Here is a 20,995-nt window from a genome sequence, read left to right on the forward strand (position 1 = left end):
AGAAGTAAGTCTTCCTAATATTATTCGTATTTTAGTTAAAGCGCTGGATTTATTGAGCTTTGAGGTCTGTCTTTTATTACACACTTGACGTAAGACTTAATCCTGTACGCTGATTTGACACAAGTATTGCTTAAATGCATTAGAAATAACTAATTTGTGATTTTAAAGTTTTAAAAAATTAGAAAATTAAATGAAAAAGACTACTATTCCGTTACTTGCCATCTGCTATCATACCTCTAACGGTTGACTACCTGCGTTTGCAAGATCATATATTATAAAGCATTGAGCATTGTAGGCTAATGCGCATTGACAACTGCTAGTTGGCATCAATTTCTTTGGCAAAATACGAAGGTGTTTAATGCAGCGACTTGACTTGACGTTGGCATACTTGCTGATAGTGAAAATACGAAGGCAGTTTTCTATTGACCATGAAAAAGTTAATCTTATTGTATCATTTGAATCTGTTTAGGTTTCATTGGCTGTCCAACAAATTTGGGCGCAATCACCTTGGAGACGGAACGGACGATGGAATCAGCCCAGACTTAATCCATTTTTGGGGTATGTGAAATTTAATTTTCTTGTGGTTTCAATCGGGTCTGATGCCTCGCCTAATTATGGTCTGTCGTTGTTAAGTTTACGGCTCATTCTGATATCTGATGTCTTCCGGGTATACCACCAAAGATCAGCAAATCGAAACGAAATCTTTTCTTTGTTAATTTTTTATCGTAGGGCTGGAATGTCCTAATTTGATTTACTATTGGGACTTCTGGGTCGAATTTGTCTCGATTTCTATTAACTTTTTTTTCACTTTCCGCCATTTCAGATACATTTTTATTCCCATTACTACTGCGAGTAATCCGATTTAAGTTGTGGGCATAATTATGTTTGTTTGTTTCATCGAATAAACAGGAATACGAATTTCTTGTTTTTCGCCTCTCCTCTGCTGTTACTCCATTGGCATTTCGTAATTTTCATTTCACTTTAAATTTCCATCCTCCATTTCCATTTTCCTAGTAATTTGAAAAAAGGTGGGCGGGGGCGGGGCTTTGTTGTCGTAGACTTGGCCAGAGTAATTTTGTTTCCATCCTAGAATATTAGACCATTGGAGGTACAGTGAGGACCCTTAATCCATTTAATCAGGACGAATTCCGGTTTTTCCATTGTTTGGTATCCATTATCAATTCCTATCATTTGGCCGACCGTTCTGGAATTCTATTCCTGTATCCTGAAGTGGAATTTATCATTAGAATCTATCGAATCCGACAATTTTAATACAATTTAATTTGGTTGATATCTTACCTACAAACGGACCGACACGGGCTTTCCTCTAGATTTAATTTCTCGTCTCTAATCTTCATCTCCAATCACTTGTTTGAACCTAACCACAGTTTGTTTGATATAAGTGTTAACTTTAATATAATTTTAATTTTTGTCTCTCGATACCCACCACCTATTAATCATCAATCAGCATCAGCACAGGGGAATAGAGAGACACTTCTACTCCCCTAATGTTAAGGATGTTCAGCAATGAATTTATACGCAGAGTAGTTAAAGTTAAAAGAAACGATGGTGAATCTCCTCCGATTATTTCCCGTCAAAAAGTTATTGACTCAGTAATTGCACGATTACGTTACATAATTTTTCGTAGTCGTTATTCTGATGCAAGCATTGCTCAATTGCATTGGAAATAATGATTTGTTTTTTAAATGTTCTAAAAATGAGAAAGTTAATTGCAAATGACGTCATTCCGTTAGTTTTATTCCTTATTTAGGCTACATCCAGCATACACCGTGCCTCTAGCCGTTAACTGTCAAAACTTCCTGCTTTAGCAAGTGTCAATTTGTGTTTCATTTTTATTTGGCTTATAAAAATTTCTACTCTCTACTCTGGATGCCGATTGGCTGTCGAATGCTCACTGTCGAATGATGGCGGACATGAAAACGACTAGCAGCACTAGATACCGTCAAAACTAAGGGATGTAAGAAATACTCTTCCCTCGATCATGGATCCCCTTGGAAAAATAAGGAATCTAGCTACTACCTCTTATTTTTATCTCGTTCTCCATCCATTTAAATTTTTAAATTTTCTTTCTAGTTACGACGCGGCTGGAGAAACCAAGTGATGTCCGGTCGACGGAAGCAAAGTTAGCAAAATCAGAGTATCGGAATTACCAGCGGCATCCGCTTGATCCAGCGAACAGAGCAAATGAACTACATCCAAATAAAGAGACTGGATACTGAAATGTATGGTAACTGCTTAAAACTCAATGTTTCATCTTAATCTTTAGTTTCTAACCGAGTATAATAGAGTGCGACACAAAGGACTTTGTGCTTCCAACTGTGACGTCCTTATTTAAAAAAGAAAATGAGTTCTATTTCTTTCTGTAGAAATAAGCAAATAATGTGTGACGTTTAAAGAAGAAATGTGTGAAGGAAAACAAGTTGCTTAACCCTATTTCTCCCCAACCACAAAGGGTTTCGTCTGCACTACATTTTTCTCTGATAACTGATCTGTGGTGTATTGGTGGAAATTCATTTTCATTTTTTTCCTCTTTCATTCACGTCCTTTTAAATTTTAATCCCGTAACTAGCATTATTCTAATCTAACTGTTTTTCTGCCCGCTTCCAATGATGAGAGAGACCAAGGTTTTGGTCATTTTTCTGTTCTGTTCCATTGGCAGCTCGCCTTGACATTAATGGTTTTACGTGGAATAACGGTTTTTCAAGACATAAAAACAAAGTACTCGCTCGTCTATAGTATTATACAGAGTGGTTTTTTTATTCAGGTTTTAAACAAGCGTGTTGGCTAGAGCTATTTGATTCAACCTATGGGATTCACCATGATCATTGTGGAATCTGGTATTGCTTGAGTTAATCTCACCTTGATATATTTTAACTTAGCTTTAAATTCGTGTTATCCTCATTTGGAAAAGTTCCATCCAGCCTTGCATGTTTTAGTTTTCATAATTAAATTTAATTCATTGCCTCAATGTTTGTGTCACTGTTCTCCTTCTCAATCTATGCAATGACTAAGTCTTATTTTTTATTACTGTTGAGTCATCACTTTCAGGTGCTGTGCTTCCAGATAGCCAGGACCGAAGACAAGGGTCAATCCTTTTACAGTCCAAAGTTGTAATCAACAAGGCCAAACAGATAGCAACATGATCGACCAGGTACGACAGGAAAGCAGCATCAGCCTCCAGTTGAAAAGCTAGTCGCTGATGGACTGATTCAACAAGCAAATCCAACAGCGACGCCCTATGCAGTTGCTGCTGCCACGTCCTATTCGGCACCAACCCCATCCCAAATCGCTAATCTAAGTGTAGAAGCATCGCCTCTAGTTTGACTGCCCAGCAGATTCAGACGCTTATCCCTTCACCAAGTCATTCCTCATCCAAGGAACGTGGAACTGCGATCGTGGTTCCAGCATTCTGCACAAGTTAGAAGAAAAGACAAAGCTACAAAGTCCAGCGTTCTGAGCAAGACGAAGCAATGAAATGTTTCACAGCGCATCACAAACGTGAGTTGCCTCGTTTCATTTTTGGCCACGCCATTTTATTTCTTGCTCTGCTGTGCAATTTTTGGCTCCATTCTTAGACTGATTTTTAAAGAATAATTGGTTCAGCGTTAAGTTGCAGGTTTGGGGAATTTCCTGTCTGGTTCTTTTTTGCGAGTGCGGTGTAGGACTTTTTGTAAAGAATTTATTTTTTATTTTGTCTTTCTTCCTATTATGGGGTAAGGGAGATGAAAAAATCCATGATGGCGGCCGTGCCCATTTGCTCACCGTTCCCTTCTTTTTGAAACCAACATTCCGTCAGTACTGGGCGTTCTCGCCGAGGCACCACACGTTTCTACTTCGCTTTGCAGTGACTATCAATTCTTTTCAACTTGTATGGTGATTTCTTACAATTTTTCTCGTGTGATCATTGCTGGATTTACGCCAAATTCCGAGAGATTTTGTTTCTCCATTTTTTCAGGGACGACCCTTGACTTTTGGTGTCTAATTGATTACAATGCTTCCCATCACCGTTAACTATGTCTGGCCTTTTCAAATTCTACGAGGTCGCAAGGAGGTAGACCGTCACCAAGAAAGGAAGGCAATTTTTCACGATATTTTCAGTGTAGAGTTATTTGTGTGATCCTCGATAGTCATGTGGATTTTAACCTTATCTTTTGCGTGATTCTTGCACTTTAATGGAAATATCTAGTGGGAGTCGAAAGAAGGGGGGGGGGGGGCCAGGATCGTAGCGCATCGTTACACCAGAAACGCCGTCTAAGTCGCTGCGTTTATATTTTTGTGGTCCCGTCATATGTTGAATGTTTACTTTTATTTCATTGTGTCACTGTGGGGAGGAACAAGTTGGCTTGGTGTTCAGTCTTAGGATGATGTTGAGTGGGTTGGATCAGATTTTTTTCACGTTTTCCCTTAGTTTAAGAGCGACATTAGGAAGAGGGGATGTTATATTTTCTTTTTACAAGTGCTAATGTTTATATTTCATTTTAGTTATTTCCAATTTGATTATCTAGGCCGTTTAATCGAACACATTTCGCTTTCGATGGAATTCTTGCGGTGATTGGGATTTTCCCCAAAACTAGTTTTTGGCTAGAAATATTTTTTTCTCGTTGATTGAGTCTAGGCGTATGTTATGACACTCATTTTTTAATGAATCAATTTTTTGTGTGAAAAGGTAAAAGAAATTAAACAGTTTTTATTGCAATTGACAGAACTTAGCTGAAGATTCACAAGCGGATACCAACGATGGCAAAAGAAGAGCGTGAAGTAGGAAGAAATTGCCTCAAACAAGTGAGATTATTTTGTAACTGTGACAGTATTCCTTAAATCAAACATCTTCATTTTGTTTTTTTCAATTTCAGACTAAAAAAAGTGAAGAAGGTTTTGATGTGCAGTTTCGTTAACAACAAAAAAAACCAATGCAGACTTATCCAATCTACCTTGAAGACAAAATGGAAAAGTCTTCCTTACAAGGTAATTGATGTAAAAAATTTTTTTGGAAAACTGAAATTAATTTACATTTTACAAATTTCTTTTCAGGGTGGAGAAAAACCGAAGCTACAAATTAACACACCCATTCTATTTTGCTTCATGTCAAGCTTTTATAAATTTTAAGTGTGATTGATAAATATTTATGTATTGTGTAAAAACTAAGTTGAAAAATAAAACACATGAAAACATTTCAATGAGAAGAAATATTTAATAAATAATTAATTAAAAAAAAACTGGTTAAATTTATTACTATGGCTTTGTTTTACAAAAATGTCGTTTTAATTCAATAAAAAGAGCGTCCGGTTCAAGACCAAAGTTCAATTTTAGTTGCGTCCCATCAAAATAGTGGGGGGGTGACCACTACTTTGAGTAGAGGGCCGACTTCTGTAATTGCCTGGGTGGCACTTGGTTAAGACTAAACCGAAATTAACCAAGAGTTTCGAGGTAAGTTTTACGGGAGCGAATATTCTTACTAGGAGGTGCATGGCTAGCCCCGGATCCCTGCTCGGATCTGGAGCAGGACTTCCACATGGTCTCCGTTCGAGCAGAGCCCTCCCAACCTCACAGCGATGGAGTGACACAACAAGGGCAAATATATTCAGTCACAGGGGAAACGGGGCATTGGAAAGAAGGGAGCCCAAATATGCACTTCAAATTTTTAAAATATAATAAATCTATTTGATGTCGGTCTTGCTCGCAATCTTCTTCCGTTCAGCGTTTTGAAGCAGTCTGTCCAGTTATTTTCTTTGCTTCCTGGATCTTATTCTTCTTCCATCCAGTTTGGTGTTCTCTCGTCGTCAATCTCTGATGTCAAGTCCTGTTAAAGTAAAAATGATTAGTGTGTAAGTTAAAAGTGTAGCGGCAGTACTATGGGCAACAACAACCTACTGAAAAAGGAGTTTTAATGTTTCGCAAATTAATTGCAATTTGAATGAAACTAGTCAAATGAAGCAAATTAATTTGCTATCCCTGAACAACAACCTTTGCGTAAAGTATTAAGTTCTGATTCGCAGAAAAATCGAAATACAATACACAAAGAAGCTACCTTATGTAAATCAGTTCAACAAATAAAAAAGAAATTACCTAGACTCGTCGAATCGAAAGAACGAGCTCTTTCAAAGTCTTCTGGCTCTCCAACGGCGGATGCTGTGAAGATCATTAGAGGCCTACGGACGATACGTAGCTACTACTACTGATGGCATTGTCTGCCGCTGAGGCCGAAAATGTGACTCCAGGTGCCCCATCAAAAGACGTCACCTCCATATTACCATAAGCACAAATGATCCTTACCGGTAAACTATCCCTTTTCAAGATTGACAGGAGCAGCGGCTTCCGATGTGGATTTGTCAAGTGATTAGTCGGAAAGGATCTCATTGGTTTTAAAGTCTATGCCAGTGGAGAATGCGGCAGTCCGGTGTGAAGTAGAACATCGCTAGCATTCGAAAGAATTCGATCTAAACTTGGATTCAATCTAAATTTCCTTAAATTTCAAATCAGTAAATTCTAAAGTAGAAAAAAAAAAATTAATTTTTTTTCAAAATCCCATAGTTAGACGTATTTGGATTCCCACCAATTTCAATGAGGTAATCGAAGTTCCCGGCTGTGGATCAATCTGTTTGACCGGATTGATTGGTGGTGCCATTCTAATTAAGGCTCAATTTCCTGTAAGAAAGCAAAAATAAAATAATTAATTAAACCCACAAACTCTATATTTGCAATTGAAATTTACCGAATGGGGAATGTGGAATCCTTCCGGCAACAAAATTGCGTCGGAGTATCGCGGTCATGTTGAAGCACAATGAGACGCAAAGGGCAAAACAAATAATTGGTGAATCGGAGGTATTGAATGGGCGAATAAGCTCGCAATCTCACGGCAATTCGACATCTGCTTTGGAACTTCAAATCACTTTCAAGGATTGGACCCCTGTTGCTGTTCCCGGCTCATGCTCCTGCTTCACGATTATTGGTGGCATGGCAAGATCGTCAGATTGATGATGACTAGAATGTGGGAGGTCAACTGGCGTAGACGGTAGGATTCGAAGACGTAGACGATAGGATTCATCAGCGGCCAAGACAGTATCGGATCCTACAGAAGGCGTCGGATTTGCTGAAATCGATGGACTCGACGCCGTTGCGAGTCATTTCCAGACAAGAACGGCAAAAGCGCTACATATTTTCAATGTATCGACTGAGAAGCTGAATTCTCATTCGTGCATCTTGATCGAGTGAAGCTCCACTTTGCCAGGAGGAATCTTAATCTCCTGTTCTTGAAGACTGCGATTAGTTCGTGTTCAGAGTACGACTGTCGACATTGCAGAAGACCTGCAGATTCTCATCCGCGAGTTTGCTTTTCATTAGCTGCATTTGGTAAAATATTGGGAAATATCCTAATAACAGAAAACAAGGCTGGCAGGTGGCTCTGACAAGCAGCCTTTCACTAGGGATGGAACAATAGTGAATCAATAACTGAGAACACGTCTTCGGCTGTCACCTCCCTGAAATAATAAAGATAAGTTCTGATTAAGAAACTAGGCTTCATTTGAAACAAAGAGGACTTACAGAAAAATTCCCAAAACAAAGTTGTCCTCCAAAGTATCCTGATACAAGTGTGTCATTTCGGTGCCAACACACAGCAATGTGTTAAACTGAAATCAGCAAATGTGAAGCAACTTTGGAACCAGAGAGAGATGGTATAATGATACTAATCTCTCTCTTAAACAAAAAACATTCTGAAATGTACCTATCCAACTGGACTGAAGATGATACGAAATTTATATCTTGGTTTCCCAGGCACTGCACAGCACTACGAGAGGGGAAATAAAATTTAATGGAAAGAATGCAAGTAGAATAAGATTCTGCAAATACCAATTGTTTCTCTCAAATCCTTTTTTTAGAAAATCTTATAAAACAATGTCTTCAAGGGATGTACGACATTCAGGCCCAGTCATTCAGGCCCGCTCCATTCAGGCCCAGGGCCTGAATGTCGCAACACATGGGCCTGAAATGTCAAATAAAAAAAAATATTTTATCAACGATGGTGTGCTATCTATGTCTCACTCACTCACTCGTCTCACTCACTCTGATGATCACTAACTACTTGTAGCCTTAGGTTTCCTATCCCATTTTAATTTTTAACATTTTATGTTTTTCAAATACTATAGGCACTATTACTCCAGTACATAAAAAGTATACTTTCAGGCAGGGTAACGTAGAATGGGGAAGCGTCGTTGGTTCCATCTTTCACTTGATTCTTTACAGTTGGACTTTTTTTACTCCTGCTACTTTGAAGTTTAAGATCATCGTGCATTTGAGCAAGAAAACGATTTTTTGCCAGTAGTCTACTGGGAAGCAGCAGGAAGAAAAAGGCAAGTTCTTACCAATTCGTCAGTCGGCTCAAAAATTCAACGCTTCCCCATACTGATGAAATTAAACTTTATTGCGTTATTTGGTATAGTCCACCGCGATGACCATCTTCACAATATGCATGTAATGTACTTGTAAGAAACCAGCTAAGTAATTGACCCAAGGTTGTCCCTGTCGGGAATGGCAGGGAGTCCCATTCACGGGAAATTGGGCTGCCAAGAATTTTTACCGTGGCTTTATCCAGCACGGACTACGTTTTAATGAAATAAAATAATAAACCCTTTGACTTTCAATGTGTGAAGTACGTTGGGGGGTATGGACTGGTTGTAAGTGCAACAAAGGAGCCAAAAGTGAGACTAGATAGTGCCATCGTTGATAAAATATTTTTTTTTATTTGACATTTCAGGCCCATGTGTTGCGACATTCAGGCCCTGGGCCTGAATGGAGCGGGCCTGAATGACTGGGCCTGAATGTCGTCCACCCTCTTCAAGCTCCTAGAGGATGGTGTTTGGGTTCACTTCTGTTTTGTTTAACATGTGACAAATCTTTGCCCAAGAGAATAATTTTTACTTGATTTTATGGGTCTTTAACACTTTCTTTTCTTTACAATTAGGCTGTTTCACAACCGTTTCACAACCGTTTCACAACCGTTTCACAACACTCACGAATCAGATGTATATATCCAGAGCAGGCAGAGTAACGGTTTGACGGGTTTGACAGTTTGTTGTTTAGTCTGCTGCGGTCTGCTGGCAGATAAAAGCTTAAACAAATTAGTAAACAGCATCTTATTTTTGAAATTGTGGTTCGTTTTGAATTCTTGGTCTTGGAAAAGTTGCAAATTTATTGTTTACTATTTTAAAATGAGGTTGCTAAATATTTAAAATGAGGTTGCTAAATATTCTTTCTCGTCTTGAATCTTAGGTTAAATCACAAGGAATAAAACTATAAACCAAAGAAAATTTGATGTACAAAACCCGTTTATTATACAAATAAACATCATTAAAAATATTTAAATTTAATATTTTATTTTTTATGGAGTAAATGCATTCGAAAAATCAGCAACTAACGTGACTTCTATTCTGTTGCTCACACGGGACTGGAAGAGACAAATTTGAAATGATTTTCAAACCAGAAACTTGCAATCAATATTCCTATTTCTTTAACAAACTTGTAGAGGCGATTACATATGGAAACGATACATAAGTGCGATAAAGAGCATAGGCTCCCACGGGCCGAAGCAACTACTACTTCCGCACGCACCATCACATCATGCGGATTCCGGCAACTGTAGAGGTTTTTTCACAGAAAGGTAAGAATAATTAATTTATAATAAAAATCAGCTTCTGCTGATTCAAATCACAATAACACCATTTTCCAATATCCCCATACACCAGGATCCAAACTCGGAGAAGACCGGCACAATTTCCAAAGGATCTTATCCGTTCACGACTCCTGGGGTCCAATTCCGAACAGTTGACTTAGGTTAGTTTAGTTTTCGACTTTAGATAAGTTTAGTTAAGTACAAGCCTAGTCTAGTTTCGATCGAAAGTCAAAACTATTTTCAAGTCCGATTCCGAACCCAAATGTGTCCTAGACTTTAACTTACTTTGCTAAACTTGATTTTTATTTTAAACTAGTCTAAAGAACCGAAAGATCCAATCACAGAGGGGCTTACTGAAGGAAGTCTAGACTAAAATAGTAGACTCAACTAACCCCACGTGTGGACTAAAGAGAAATCTTAAGTTCTATTTGCAATCGATTCGTTCAATCAGATCGATACATTTTAATTAATGCAGTAATGTAATAAATTGATAGTATTTATATAATGGCATGTAAATACATTACTTGAGATGATATTTTAACAACAGTACTGTTAAATAACATTATAATAAATATATATACTATCATTTTCAAAGTAGTTACTTGCGTAAGTAACTGATAAAATAAAAGTTAAAGACATATTCACACATAATAAAGTCTTTACTGAATGAAAAAAACAATAACTTGCGTCAGTTTAATCAATTTTAAGCTTTATAGGGCCTATTTTTATTTTAAATTGCATAACTTTGGAGATTATTTTTATTTTTTTCATAAAGTTTTTTTTGTAAATATTACACTTATTAACGTATTAATTAATATGGTAAAAACTAAAAAACGATTATGTAATACGTAAAGTGAGATATTAAGTCACTATGGAAATTAATATGCTAAAATTCCCTGTTTAATTTACCAAAATCAAAAAGAAATAAAGATTTCATCGAAATCTGTCTGCATTTTGTAAACAAACAAGAGCGCCACTGCCTAATATCTCCGCAATTTTTAGTCTAACTAGGGGAACTAGACTAAAAAAAGTACCTAAAAAGGTACTTTTTTTAGTCAGCACTTAAGCTAACTATTCGACAAGACTTTGCTAACATTTTTAGTGTAAGTTCAAAACTAAACTAAGGATTTTTGGTTCGGAATTGGATTTTTCGCTAAGTTTAGGGAAATCCCAAAGTTTAGTCCGAAAAACGCCTTAGTTTAGTCTAAGTTTAGTCTAAATCAACGTTCGGAATTGGACCCCTGATGGCGTCGTCCTCACAGTCAATTGGGTGGCAGATGAAAACGGATTCCAGACCACCGGCGACCACCTCTCCACTCCCATGTCCTTCCATGTCCGAACACGTCGTCAAGATGCGGCTAGAAAGCGGCCGGAGTTCTGTATAAATAAGTCAAAAACAAAAACAGATGTGCTAGAGTCGACCGACGAACTTAAATAAATCAAATTCCCCTTTTCTGATTTAAAAAAAAATTGTTTCCTGTGGAATGCCAAACCTCGACATCCGTTTTCCGTTTGATTTTTCAGCCAGGAATTTAATACCGCGATTGGATTTTCAGATTCAAGTTAAGTCTTCTTTTGAGATCAAAACGATTAAACGCAAAATCAAATTCCGAGTGTTGTTTTTGTCAGACAGAAAAGTGCGACTTGATTTTCAAGTTAAATGTATTCCATATCAGCAAGACTTTTGTTGGTTATGTCATTTATCTTGTTGGCAATTCCGATCACAGTTCAATCTGCTTTAATTAAAATATTACCGGAAGCGGAAAACGACGAGTAAGTGATTGAAGGAGGTTCGACCCTGACACTCACTTGCATCCAAGATCAAACAAATCATCTCAATCAAGAATTTCACGTCAAATGGATAGTTCCCGTTATAACGAATCTAAATCAAGTAAATTATACATTGATTTCCTTTCAAGTCGATGACGTAGCCATGGGTTTTAATTTCTCGATTGTATCAAATACTCAATTAGGATATTAGAGTAAAGGTAACCAATTTTAGGAACGAAAAGCACTTAATCTCGACGATGACTTTAAAAGACATCAGATACCCTGACACAGGCTTCTACAAATGTCAAGGGAGATTGCAGATTGGCAAAAGAGCGATACGTTTACGTTTCCGGTTGGTTATCGACTTTTCACTTTTGAGACTTTTATCGTCGTCTGCGTTTAACGAGTTCATCACTTGATCACTACACGGCGCTGCGTTAGTTTTGGCGTCAATTTTAAAAATATTGAACAATTTAAGCTAAAAATTAGACAAGGATTACCCGAAATCATTTCTTTTTCTTGCGGCACAGTAGGAAACACGACCAGTGGCTGGATAAGCTGGCTAGACGTAGTCAAACATATCACGGCGACTATTTATGAAAACAAATCAAAATATTAGAACAATCCCCATCGATGGACGTGCGGAATTCGAAAGGGAAATGAGAAAAATAATTTCAGTAACAAAAAAAACTCTTAAAAAAAAAAGTAGATGCAGCCAAATGGTTATTATGTCATTTGATCGTATTTAGGGCAAATAAATTGCTGATTTCCTCGTTTTCAACCACTTCCTTTCCTCCATGCCAATCTGATTGCTCATTAACCTTCCTATCATTTTTATACAGAAAGAAAAAAAGTCTTGTGAGCGGATGCGGCATGCCAAACATCCGTTATGAAAGCCAAGAATAATAGTGGCCCATATTAATTGCATGAAATGTAATCAACAGGAAATTTTTTCAAACCCAATAGAAGCCAGACAAATCAAAGAAATGCTTCAGATTGAGTTAGACAAGTCCAACACTGTGCGTGAAAAAAATATATAGCAGAGATCTCGCCCGCCAGACGCACATCGCCCATTAATGGAAACGTGAAAACTGTGTGGTGCCTTAAACAGCTTGAAATGGAAGGAGTTGCTCACCTTGAAAATAGGAGAGAAAAAAAACTCAAAAATCAAAAAAGCTAAAAAATGCGTTGGAAATTCCGTCCACTCTCTTTTGCATCACTAGCCGTGGGCGATTCAAGTCAAAGCGAGTTTGCTGGTTGTGTGAAGAACTTTTCGGGGATTTTAGTTGGCAACAGACAAGTGCAAGTGTTGGAACACGATTTTTGACGATGGCTTCCGTTTCGATCCATTTCCGCAACATTATCTAGGAAAATAGTTGGAATTAAAACGCGAAATTGTTGTTTTGTGTTTGAACGGTGGGGGCAATTTTCAAAGTTGAAACAGGCAAAGGCAAGTCTTACACCGGCATTATTTGGAAAAGATTAAAGATGTTTCAAACCTCAGCATTATTTCTGTGCGTTATTCTTGCGTTCTCCTGCGCTGCAGGTTTGGAGACTTCGGACCTTGAGGCAAGTAAGTCAGACCATGTTAGTATAGACATTTTTATTCAAATTATGGTCAAAATGAATCAAAACAAGTTCAGTCAGACAAAATTTTCTATCTCTTTCCTCTTCACCATTTCTCTATTTCTATATAAAATATCTGTCCTTTTTTGGAAAATAGTCTAACTTAATATATTTGACCATTTACAGATGTCAACTCCCACAACAAAGTTGTCGTTTGCTACGTAGCAGGATGGTCTGCATGGAGATCTGCTAATGGTGAATTTGTTGCTAATAATATTGACCCCATGTTGTGCACACACATCATCTACGCATTTGCTGTCATGAATAATGTCAGCCATTCAATTTATAGTCCCGACACTTATCTTGATACAGAAGAAACTGGTGGCAGAGGTGACATGCGCAATTTTCAATAAAGAATTTCATTTTTGTAAAATGTGTTTCTATTTTGGGCATTCAGCACAGTACAAAAAAGTCGTGAGCTTCAAGCAAAAGCAGCCAAAACTCAAAGTTTCTATTGCCATTGGTGGATGGAATGAAGGATCTGGGAAATATTCCGACATGGCCCAGACGCCTGAAACCCGTAAAGCTTTCATTCAAAGTGTTTTAGCTTTTATCAAGTAAGTCACTGTGTCACAACATCTTCTCTTTCAAAATTTAAAAAAAAAATTACCTCTTCTCATTAAGGAAACATGGTTTTGATGGATTGGATATGGATTGGATGTATCCTGGAAGCCGGGAAGGATCCCGCGTACAAGATAAAGAGAATTTCGCACTCCTACTTCAAGTATTTTTGTTATCTGAAAAAATAAATAAACTTTCTTTAGTTACAGTTCTACTAATAATTAGGAAATGCGAGCAGAATTCGATAAAAGCGGACTACTTTTAACAGCGGGGATAAGTGCGAAACTTGAAGTCATCGATCTGTATTAAGTTTATTAATAAATTGCGAAATAATTAACCATTACTTAAAGCGTTGTTGAATGTTTCATGAATCTTATCAAGTGGTTACGATGTTCCAGCAGTTAGCCAACATCTTCACTTCATTCACGTCAAGGCATTCGACTACAACGGACAGTGGAATAATCGTAAGCTAATTTGCCTTTTCATCTACAACGAAGTAGATTTTTCGTACCGATGGAGTGGAGGAGGAACTTTATAATTTTTTGTTACTTAGAAACGGGACACAATGCCCCGCTCAGGTCGCCAGTCAGCAGCAGTGTGATAGAACCCAATCTTCGTCGCAGTGTAGTAAGTAAATATTGCAAAGTTTAATCATTAAAAGGTGCTAATTTCCAACCCACTTATTCAAATGTAGGAGGACACAGTCAAATATCTGCAGAAACTTGGTGCAACACCGGAAAAATTGGTAATCGGCGTTCCATTTTTCGGGAGAACATTCAATCTTGTCGATAGAAACTTGCACGAAATCGGTTTTGCATCGAATGGATCTGGATTTCAAGGACCGTACACTACTGAAGATGGATTACTTGGATACAATGAGGTATGTACACCAGGCAATCTCATTAAATATTTAAAGAAACTAAATTTTAACATCAAATGAATAGATCTGCAAAGAGCTCACTAAAATTCAAGAAGGTGATAAGTGGGTTGAACAATGGGACGATGTTGCTCAAGTCCCTTACATGTACAACGGCAACAAATGGGTTTCATATGACAACGAGAAAAGTGTTGCCGTGAAGGTACGCCATCAAATGATTGAAGTCAAATGAATAATTACAATTCCATGTTTGTAACTAATAGGCTCGCTACGCGTTTGATCAAGGACTTGCTGGACTAATGATCTGGTCTATAGATACCGACGATTTCCTGCCAGAATGTTCCAACGTCAAATACCCATTATTGAGAGCCATTAATTCCGCATTCAAAGCAGCTTACATAGATAAACAAGGTGATAAAAAGCGGACCAGCATCCGACAATTCCAATATCGGATATGGCATTTCGATCGATTACTAATTTACCATTACAAAATTAGAAAAGGTCAAAATGAAAATTAAAAAAGTGGGAGAACCTGAGAATCCAGTGGAAGGATCCAACGTCATTTTAAATTGTTACATTGAAGGGTATGATTGTCCTTATCCTCCAAAGTGGTTCTATCAGAACAGCAGTGGGGACTATCACCCACTAACTTTCACCAATACAAGCTTGAAGTTGATTCCAGAAGCTGCGATTCAAATCTCTGAGCAACCAAACAAAGGTTTCACCAAAATATCCATAAAATGTTATTCAAATTTTAATATTTAATTTTACTTTATTCATGCAGACATTCAAATAAAGACAGAAGGATCTTACGATATCAGCAAAGATTTCTATGTCTATAACAGCACCCTCGACTTGAAAAACGTAACCATGGATACGCCCTATACAAAATTCAAATGCGAAATAAACGACACGGTTAAAGAGATTTCATTCACAGTTCAAGGTATTAATGAAATCGAATGATGATGCGATTAAAAACATAAGAGTAATGAATACATTTCATTCTAAAGAACTAAACAACGACCCAGTGTCTAATGCAATTGCGCTAAACAAAGGGGAAGTCCAGAATTTGACTTGCAATCGATTGTCTCATGTTCCTGTTCAATGGCTCAAGGTGAATATTTACTTAATTTTCTATGGTATCATCTCAGTATCAATTTAAATGGTCTAACATCTAGGATGGAAAGAAATACACCGGTCCAGTCTACGAGAATAAAACCGCGTCTGTTTTGACACTAGATGGAAAAGCAAATGAATTGGGAACGTACGAATGTCGATGGAGCAACAGCAGAGGAGAGGCAAGACAGAGAAACTTCACCGCCAGCCTCTCGTTCATTGATAACACAAATATCATCATCGTATCGGCAACTGTTATTGGATTTCTTGTATTAGGAATAGGAATCGGGATTAAATTTTACCTCGACAAAGTAAGAAAACAAATTGATACAAAATGCGGATCAATTTACTAAAATTTCAAATTAAACAATTTTTTTAAAAAAGAAAAGGGAATTTCATAAAATGCTGAATGGAGATCCAAGTAAAATCGACCCGGAAATGCCGATGGAATACCAATCGGAATTCCTTCCCTACGATAGGAAATGGGAATTTCCGAGGAAACGGCTCAGACTCGGTTTGTTGTTCCTCATCAGATTAACTTAAACTAAGAAAAGCAAACAATTAAAAACTTTCAATTTCCAAAAGGTCGAGAACTCGGATCCGGATGTTTCGGTCGAGTTGTTCAAGCCGAGGCCGTGGGCATCCAAGACGCCAACGAAACTTCGACCGTGGCCGTTAAAATGATCAAACCGACGGCCAATTCTAATGAAGCTTTGGACGCTCTCGTAAGAGAATTAAAAATTATGATCTATTTAGGGGAACACTTGAATGTCGTCAATTTACTGGGGGCCTGCACCAAAACCAACATCAAAAGTAAAATCAAATGCCACGAAAAAAGACAAAACAGAAAATTATAAATTTCGTTCTTTCAATTTTGAATAGGAGAAATTCTGGTCATTATCGACTTTTGCGAGTTCGGCAATTTGAAATCTTATTTGATTAACCACCGCGACAATTTCGTGAACCAGTTGAGCGATTCAGGAGATTTGCAATCCGAAAATGAAACGACGGAAATGGACAAAGCCACTAGAAAGTAATAAATAAACAATGAATCCAAAAAAGGTTTACGACTGATAGTTAGGGAGCAAGGACTGATTCGTTTTTTTTAAATTTATTAGTGAAAAAGTTGCAAATGAATTAACCAATGCTACCAATGCAATTCCGGAAAATCAGCGTGAGTTTAACCCAAAATTCTTTTCACCTTAATAATACATTTTCGCATTTTTAAAAAACAAATTAACGAGACGTTTTCACAAAATAGTTGAAAATACGCCAGAACCGAGACAGACCCAAAATTGCGGAGAAGACTCGAATGCAACTTTCAATCAAATTATTAAAACGAGCGATTTAATTTCATGGTCGTTGCAAATCGCTCGAGGGATGGAATTCTTAGCCAGCAAAAAGGTGGCAAAGTGGGACTGTTAAATGCGAAATTTTAACTTGAAAATTATTGTTCCTCAACAGGTTCTGCACGGAGATTTGGCGGCCCGCAATATCCTTTTAGCCGACGGCGGAATCGTCAAAGTCGCCGATTTCGGAATGGCGAGGCAAATGAAGGATTACGATTACAAGAAACAGGGAGATGTAGGCTTACTAACTTACAGAAATAATCAAAAGATTTTGTAATAATTATTTATTGGTTTAATGACAGGAATTATTGCCTGTTAAATGGATGGCAATCGAATCCCTGACGGATCACGTTTTTTCCAGCCAATCGGATGTCTGGTCCTACGGGATTCTCTTATGGGAAATCTTTTCCCTTGGCAAAGTTCCATATCCAGGTGGGAAATGAATCAAATGAAAATGCATTCAAAATTGACTAGTTTGACTGACAATGCAATTCCACTTCATTTTCAAGGAGTGGAGAACGCCTTTTTACTCTCGAATCAAATTCTAAACGGATATCGAATGGAAAAACCAAAAAACGCCCCAAATTTCATTGGGGAAACGATGACAAAGTGTTGGCAAAAAGATCCAAAGGAAAGGCCAACCTTTTCCCAACTGGCCGACGTAATAGAAAAACAAATCGAGTCCGTTGTCGGCTTCGATTATTTGAATTTATGTGGATCGGATAATGAAAATGGTCTAATCAGAGAAATATTCGATCCTACTCCAACAAATCGTCTGGAAATTGTCAAATTTTTAAACGAGACAAAGCAATCGCAACCAACAGAGGGAATAGAAAACCTTAGTTTCTTCAGTGAATCTGAAGTCAAATAGAGCCATTTGATTTAAACATTGGTTTCTTCTTCTATTGTGCACAAAAAAAAGTAACATGAAAGAATCTTTTTAATTGCAAACCAATCCAACATGAATAAATTGTGTTCAACCTTTCGTGTTCGACAAAAACTGTTTGAAAATGTCCCCCCCCCCCCACCTCATTTTCTTCATCAAAACCCAAACAGACTCGATTTTCTCCGAAACATGTGACTTTTATTCGCTCGGGGGCATAAGCTCAGCAATAAATGGATAACGATTGTGTAAAGCCCTAGTATTTATGCTGTCGTTATGCCTAAAATCAAATCTCAGGATTTGTCGCTATTTGCTGGTTTTGAATTCTACAGGAAAGATCTTATTCACAAACAGGAACGGACGACCCTCTTGGACTATAATGAGACGAGAATAAAATACAAATAAAACGTACCCTTTCGTTTTGGTAGTTGTTCAGGCGACCAGAGATGACTGCGACGATCTGACGTTATCCGAAGGCCAAAAGAGGTATCTGAAAATCTGTCCTGTACGAGAATATTGTTTGACGTTGTAGTGTTGGACAGAGCAATTTTTAAAATAACTTGCCTTTCTGTAAATGAATCAGATCCACCGTAACTTGGGTATCAAGCGGCACAGTATGAAACACGACCAATGGCTGGATCAGCTGGCTAGACGTTTGGTATAGTAAAAAAAATATCACGGGAGACTTTATTTCTGTCAACAAATCAAAATATTACTACCAGAAGGCCAAAAGTGGAATGTTGTTGGTCCTCTTCGACGCAATGTCTAAAATGCAAAAGGACTGCGGAAATCAAGTTGGGAAAACGTTATGGAAGACAAATTAAGAACTGAGTAATGAAATACGAGTTCACCATCTAGTTAACTTACGTCACCGAGACCAGCCACGAGAAAATCCTAGAAGAGGAAACACAAAAAATGTGCTATTATAAAAATTAACAAATATTAGATTCTTGTTGGCTGAAAATCTATTTATGGAGATTTCTGAAACTGAAAGGTTGAATACAGATTGAATATAAACCAGCTCATCATCACTTTTAATCCCAGTCCCAATTTCGTGAACGGAGGGAATCAGTAGAGTCTAAATGAATTTCAAAAAAAAAAAAAAAATCAGATGTAAACTAATTATTACCTTATATAATGTTTTTATACCTTTGTCACTGTGACGACTGACGAATTCCTGGAGAGTAGAAGGAAGGCGATCTTCATCGAATGGAATTCCATGTCGTCGGATGACTCGAGCAGCGTAGCAAGTAAGGGGGAACACAGTGTTAATTAGAGACTTGTAATAGGGGTGGACAACCAAACCCAATCGTTGGCATTCAATTGCATTTGTTTTCATGATACTGACCACAGTATCGCCGTCATCTGTGGCCATGTCCAGATGACTTCCGGCATCCAACAGAATTTGAAACATGGGCTCATACTCGTCCATACAATATGTTTGCTTATCGGCCAAAATGTGAAGTGGAGATCGACCCTTCTCGTCGATGGCGTTCGGATCGGCTCCAAGTTGAAGGATCTGCTTGAGAGTATCGAGATACAAATGTTTTCCTTGGTAAAATGAATAAAATGTCAGTGCCACGTTAAGAACAGTTGCCGTTCGTTCTGTAAACAATTGCCGAATGTAACTTGAATAATATTCTTCCAACTTCTGTTTTTCTTCGTTGGTCATCTGAGGAGAAATGGAGTTGAAAACTAATAGGAAATTATAAACGAATAACGCGAATCTATGCCCCATAATCTTGATAGAAGAAATCATTGCAGATTCCGAAGGCCTCACTAAATCATTCAATCGGTAGTAGCGACGGGCGGTGTGTACAAAGGGCAGGGACGTAATCGACGCGGGCTAGTGACCCGCGCCTACTAGGGATTCCTGGTTCATGGGGATCATTGCAGTCCCCAATCCCAACCACGAAGGAGGTTCAGCGGTTACCCGGTCCTTTCGGACAGGGAGAGTGAAACACGCTGATTCCTTCAGTGTAGCGCGCGTGCGGCCCAGGACATCTAAGGGCATCACAGACCTGTTATTGCTCACTGTCACGCGGCTGGACGCCGCTTGTCCCTCTAAGAAGACTGCGTGACGGACGCGAGAGCAGAAGGTATCGCCGGGGATGACGACGACCGAATAACAATAGAGCCAGCCCCCGCGAGACATTCCCGACAAAGCCCCGCCATACCTCATCCGCCAGGCAACCAACCCGTGAAGGCCGTACACCCGACGAACAAAGCACAACGAAACCAAGCCGAGAGATTGCCTCACTAAAGGAACCAGTCCCACCGAGACCCGAATCGCCGCCACCTGATCCCGACGCCTCCGTACTCCCTTCGGTTTCAATTGATAAAACCCGTCACCTATTTAGCAGGCTAGAGTCTCGTTCGTTATCGGAATTAACCAGACAAATCGCTCCACCAACTAAGAACGGCCATGCACCACCACCCACCGAATCAAGAAAGAGCTCTCAATCTGTCAATCCTTCCAGTGTCCGGGCCTGGTGAGGTTTCCCGTGTTGAGTCAAATTAAGCCGCAGGCTCCACTCCTGGTGGTGCCCTTCCGTCAATTCCTTTAAGTTTCAGCTTTGCAACCATACTTCCCCCGGAACCCAAAGACTTTGGTTTCCCGGAAGCTGCCCGTCGAGTCATTGGAGTAACTCCGACGGATTGCTGGTTGGCATCGTTTATGGTTAGAACTAGGGCGGTATCTGATCGCCTTCGAACCTCTAACTTTCGTTCTTGATCAAGGAAAACATTCTTGGCAAATGCCTTCGCTGTTGTTCGTCTTGCGGCGGTCCAAGAATTTCACCTCTGTCGCCGCAGTACGAATGCCCCCGTCCGTCTCTATTGACCATTACCTCGGGTCCAAAAGTAAAAGACCAGCAAAATCGGACCGAGGTCCTATTCCATCATTCCATGCTGCGATATTCAGGCGTTGGGATACACCTGCTTTGAGCACTCTAATTTGTTCAAAGTAAACGTTGCCGGCCGCCCGAGACACCCGGTGAAGGGCACCCCGAACGATTGACTGGGTGGAGCGAATCGAGTCAACTACGACCAAAATTAAAAAAGAACCCGAAAGAACTTTCCAACTCTGGCCGCAGATACAACAACGACGCACCGACCACCACTCC

At 38.7% G+C, this 20,995-nt stretch overlaps 1 protein-coding gene and 2 long non-coding RNA genes across 10 annotated transcripts; 2 read left to right on the plus strand and 1 right to left on the minus strand.

Moving 5' to 3' along the window:
- Positions 1–336: 336 nt before the first annotated feature.
- LOC124344338 lies at positions 337–5,194 on the plus strand. Of its 5 annotated transcripts, XR_006919684.1 has the most exons (8): positions 337–351; positions 470–558; positions 1,952–2,248; positions 2,786–2,858; positions 3,057–3,519; positions 4,725–4,803; positions 4,875–4,986; positions 5,053–5,194. It is a non-coding gene; the product is annotated as an uncharacterized LOC124344338 (long non-coding RNA). The 5 variants fall into 5 exon arrangements; XR_006919683.1 differs by having other exon boundaries at positions 470–2,248; XR_006919685.1 differs by lacking the exons at positions 337–351; positions 470–558; positions 1,952–2,248 and adding an exon at positions 2,259–2,716.
- A 32-nt stretch (positions 5,195–5,226) lies between these two features.
- Positions 5,227–7,929, minus strand: LOC124344341. 3 transcript variants are annotated; one of them, XR_006919702.1, is made up of 7 exons: positions 7,870–7,929; positions 7,745–7,807; positions 7,564–7,673; positions 6,734–7,499; positions 6,575–6,666; positions 6,088–6,507; positions 5,227–5,821 (listed from the first exon to the last, which is right to left on the minus strand). It is a non-coding gene; the product is annotated as an uncharacterized LOC124344341 (long non-coding RNA). The 3 variants fall into 3 exon arrangements; XR_006919703.1 differs by having other exon boundaries at positions 6,088–6,170; positions 6,295–6,507; positions 7,564–7,807; XR_006919701.1 differs by having other exon boundaries at positions 7,564–7,807.
- Positions 7,930–12,614: 4,685 nt separating this feature from the next.
- LOC124341752 (mast/stem cell growth factor receptor-related protein Kit-like) lies at positions 12,615–18,045 on the plus strand. 2 transcript variants are annotated; one of them, XM_046794685.1, is made up of 22 exons: positions 12,615–13,031; positions 13,211–13,414; positions 13,482–13,641; positions 13,709–13,808; positions 13,871–13,947; positions 14,027–14,109; positions 14,199–14,272; positions 14,340–14,525; positions 14,590–14,724; positions 14,786–14,933; positions 15,019–15,240; positions 15,307–15,465; positions 15,533–15,636; positions 15,701–15,949; positions 16,023–16,152; positions 16,224–16,451; positions 16,521–16,671; positions 16,757–16,812; positions 16,900–17,042; positions 17,103–17,222; positions 17,290–17,419; positions 17,497–18,045. In XM_046794685.1, exons 1-22 carry the CDS (start codon positions 12,947–12,949, stop codon positions 17,856–17,858), a joined length of 3,306 nt encoding a protein of 1,101 aa, XP_046650641.1. In that variant the 5' UTR covers positions 12,615–12,946; the 3' UTR covers positions 17,859–18,045. The 2 variants fall into 2 exon arrangements, with proteins under 2 accessions (XP_046650641.1, XP_046650642.1); XM_046794686.1 differs by having other exon boundaries at positions 12,933–13,027.
- The last annotated feature ends 2,950 nt before the right edge of the window (positions 18,046–20,995 follow it).

This window comes from Daphnia pulicaria, chromosome 6 (genome assembly GCF_021234035.1).
Source record: "Daphnia pulicaria isolate SC F1-1A chromosome 6, SC_F0-13Bv2, whole genome shotgun sequence".
NCBI lineage: Eukaryota > Metazoa > Arthropoda > Branchiopoda > Diplostraca > Daphniidae > Daphnia > Daphnia pulicaria.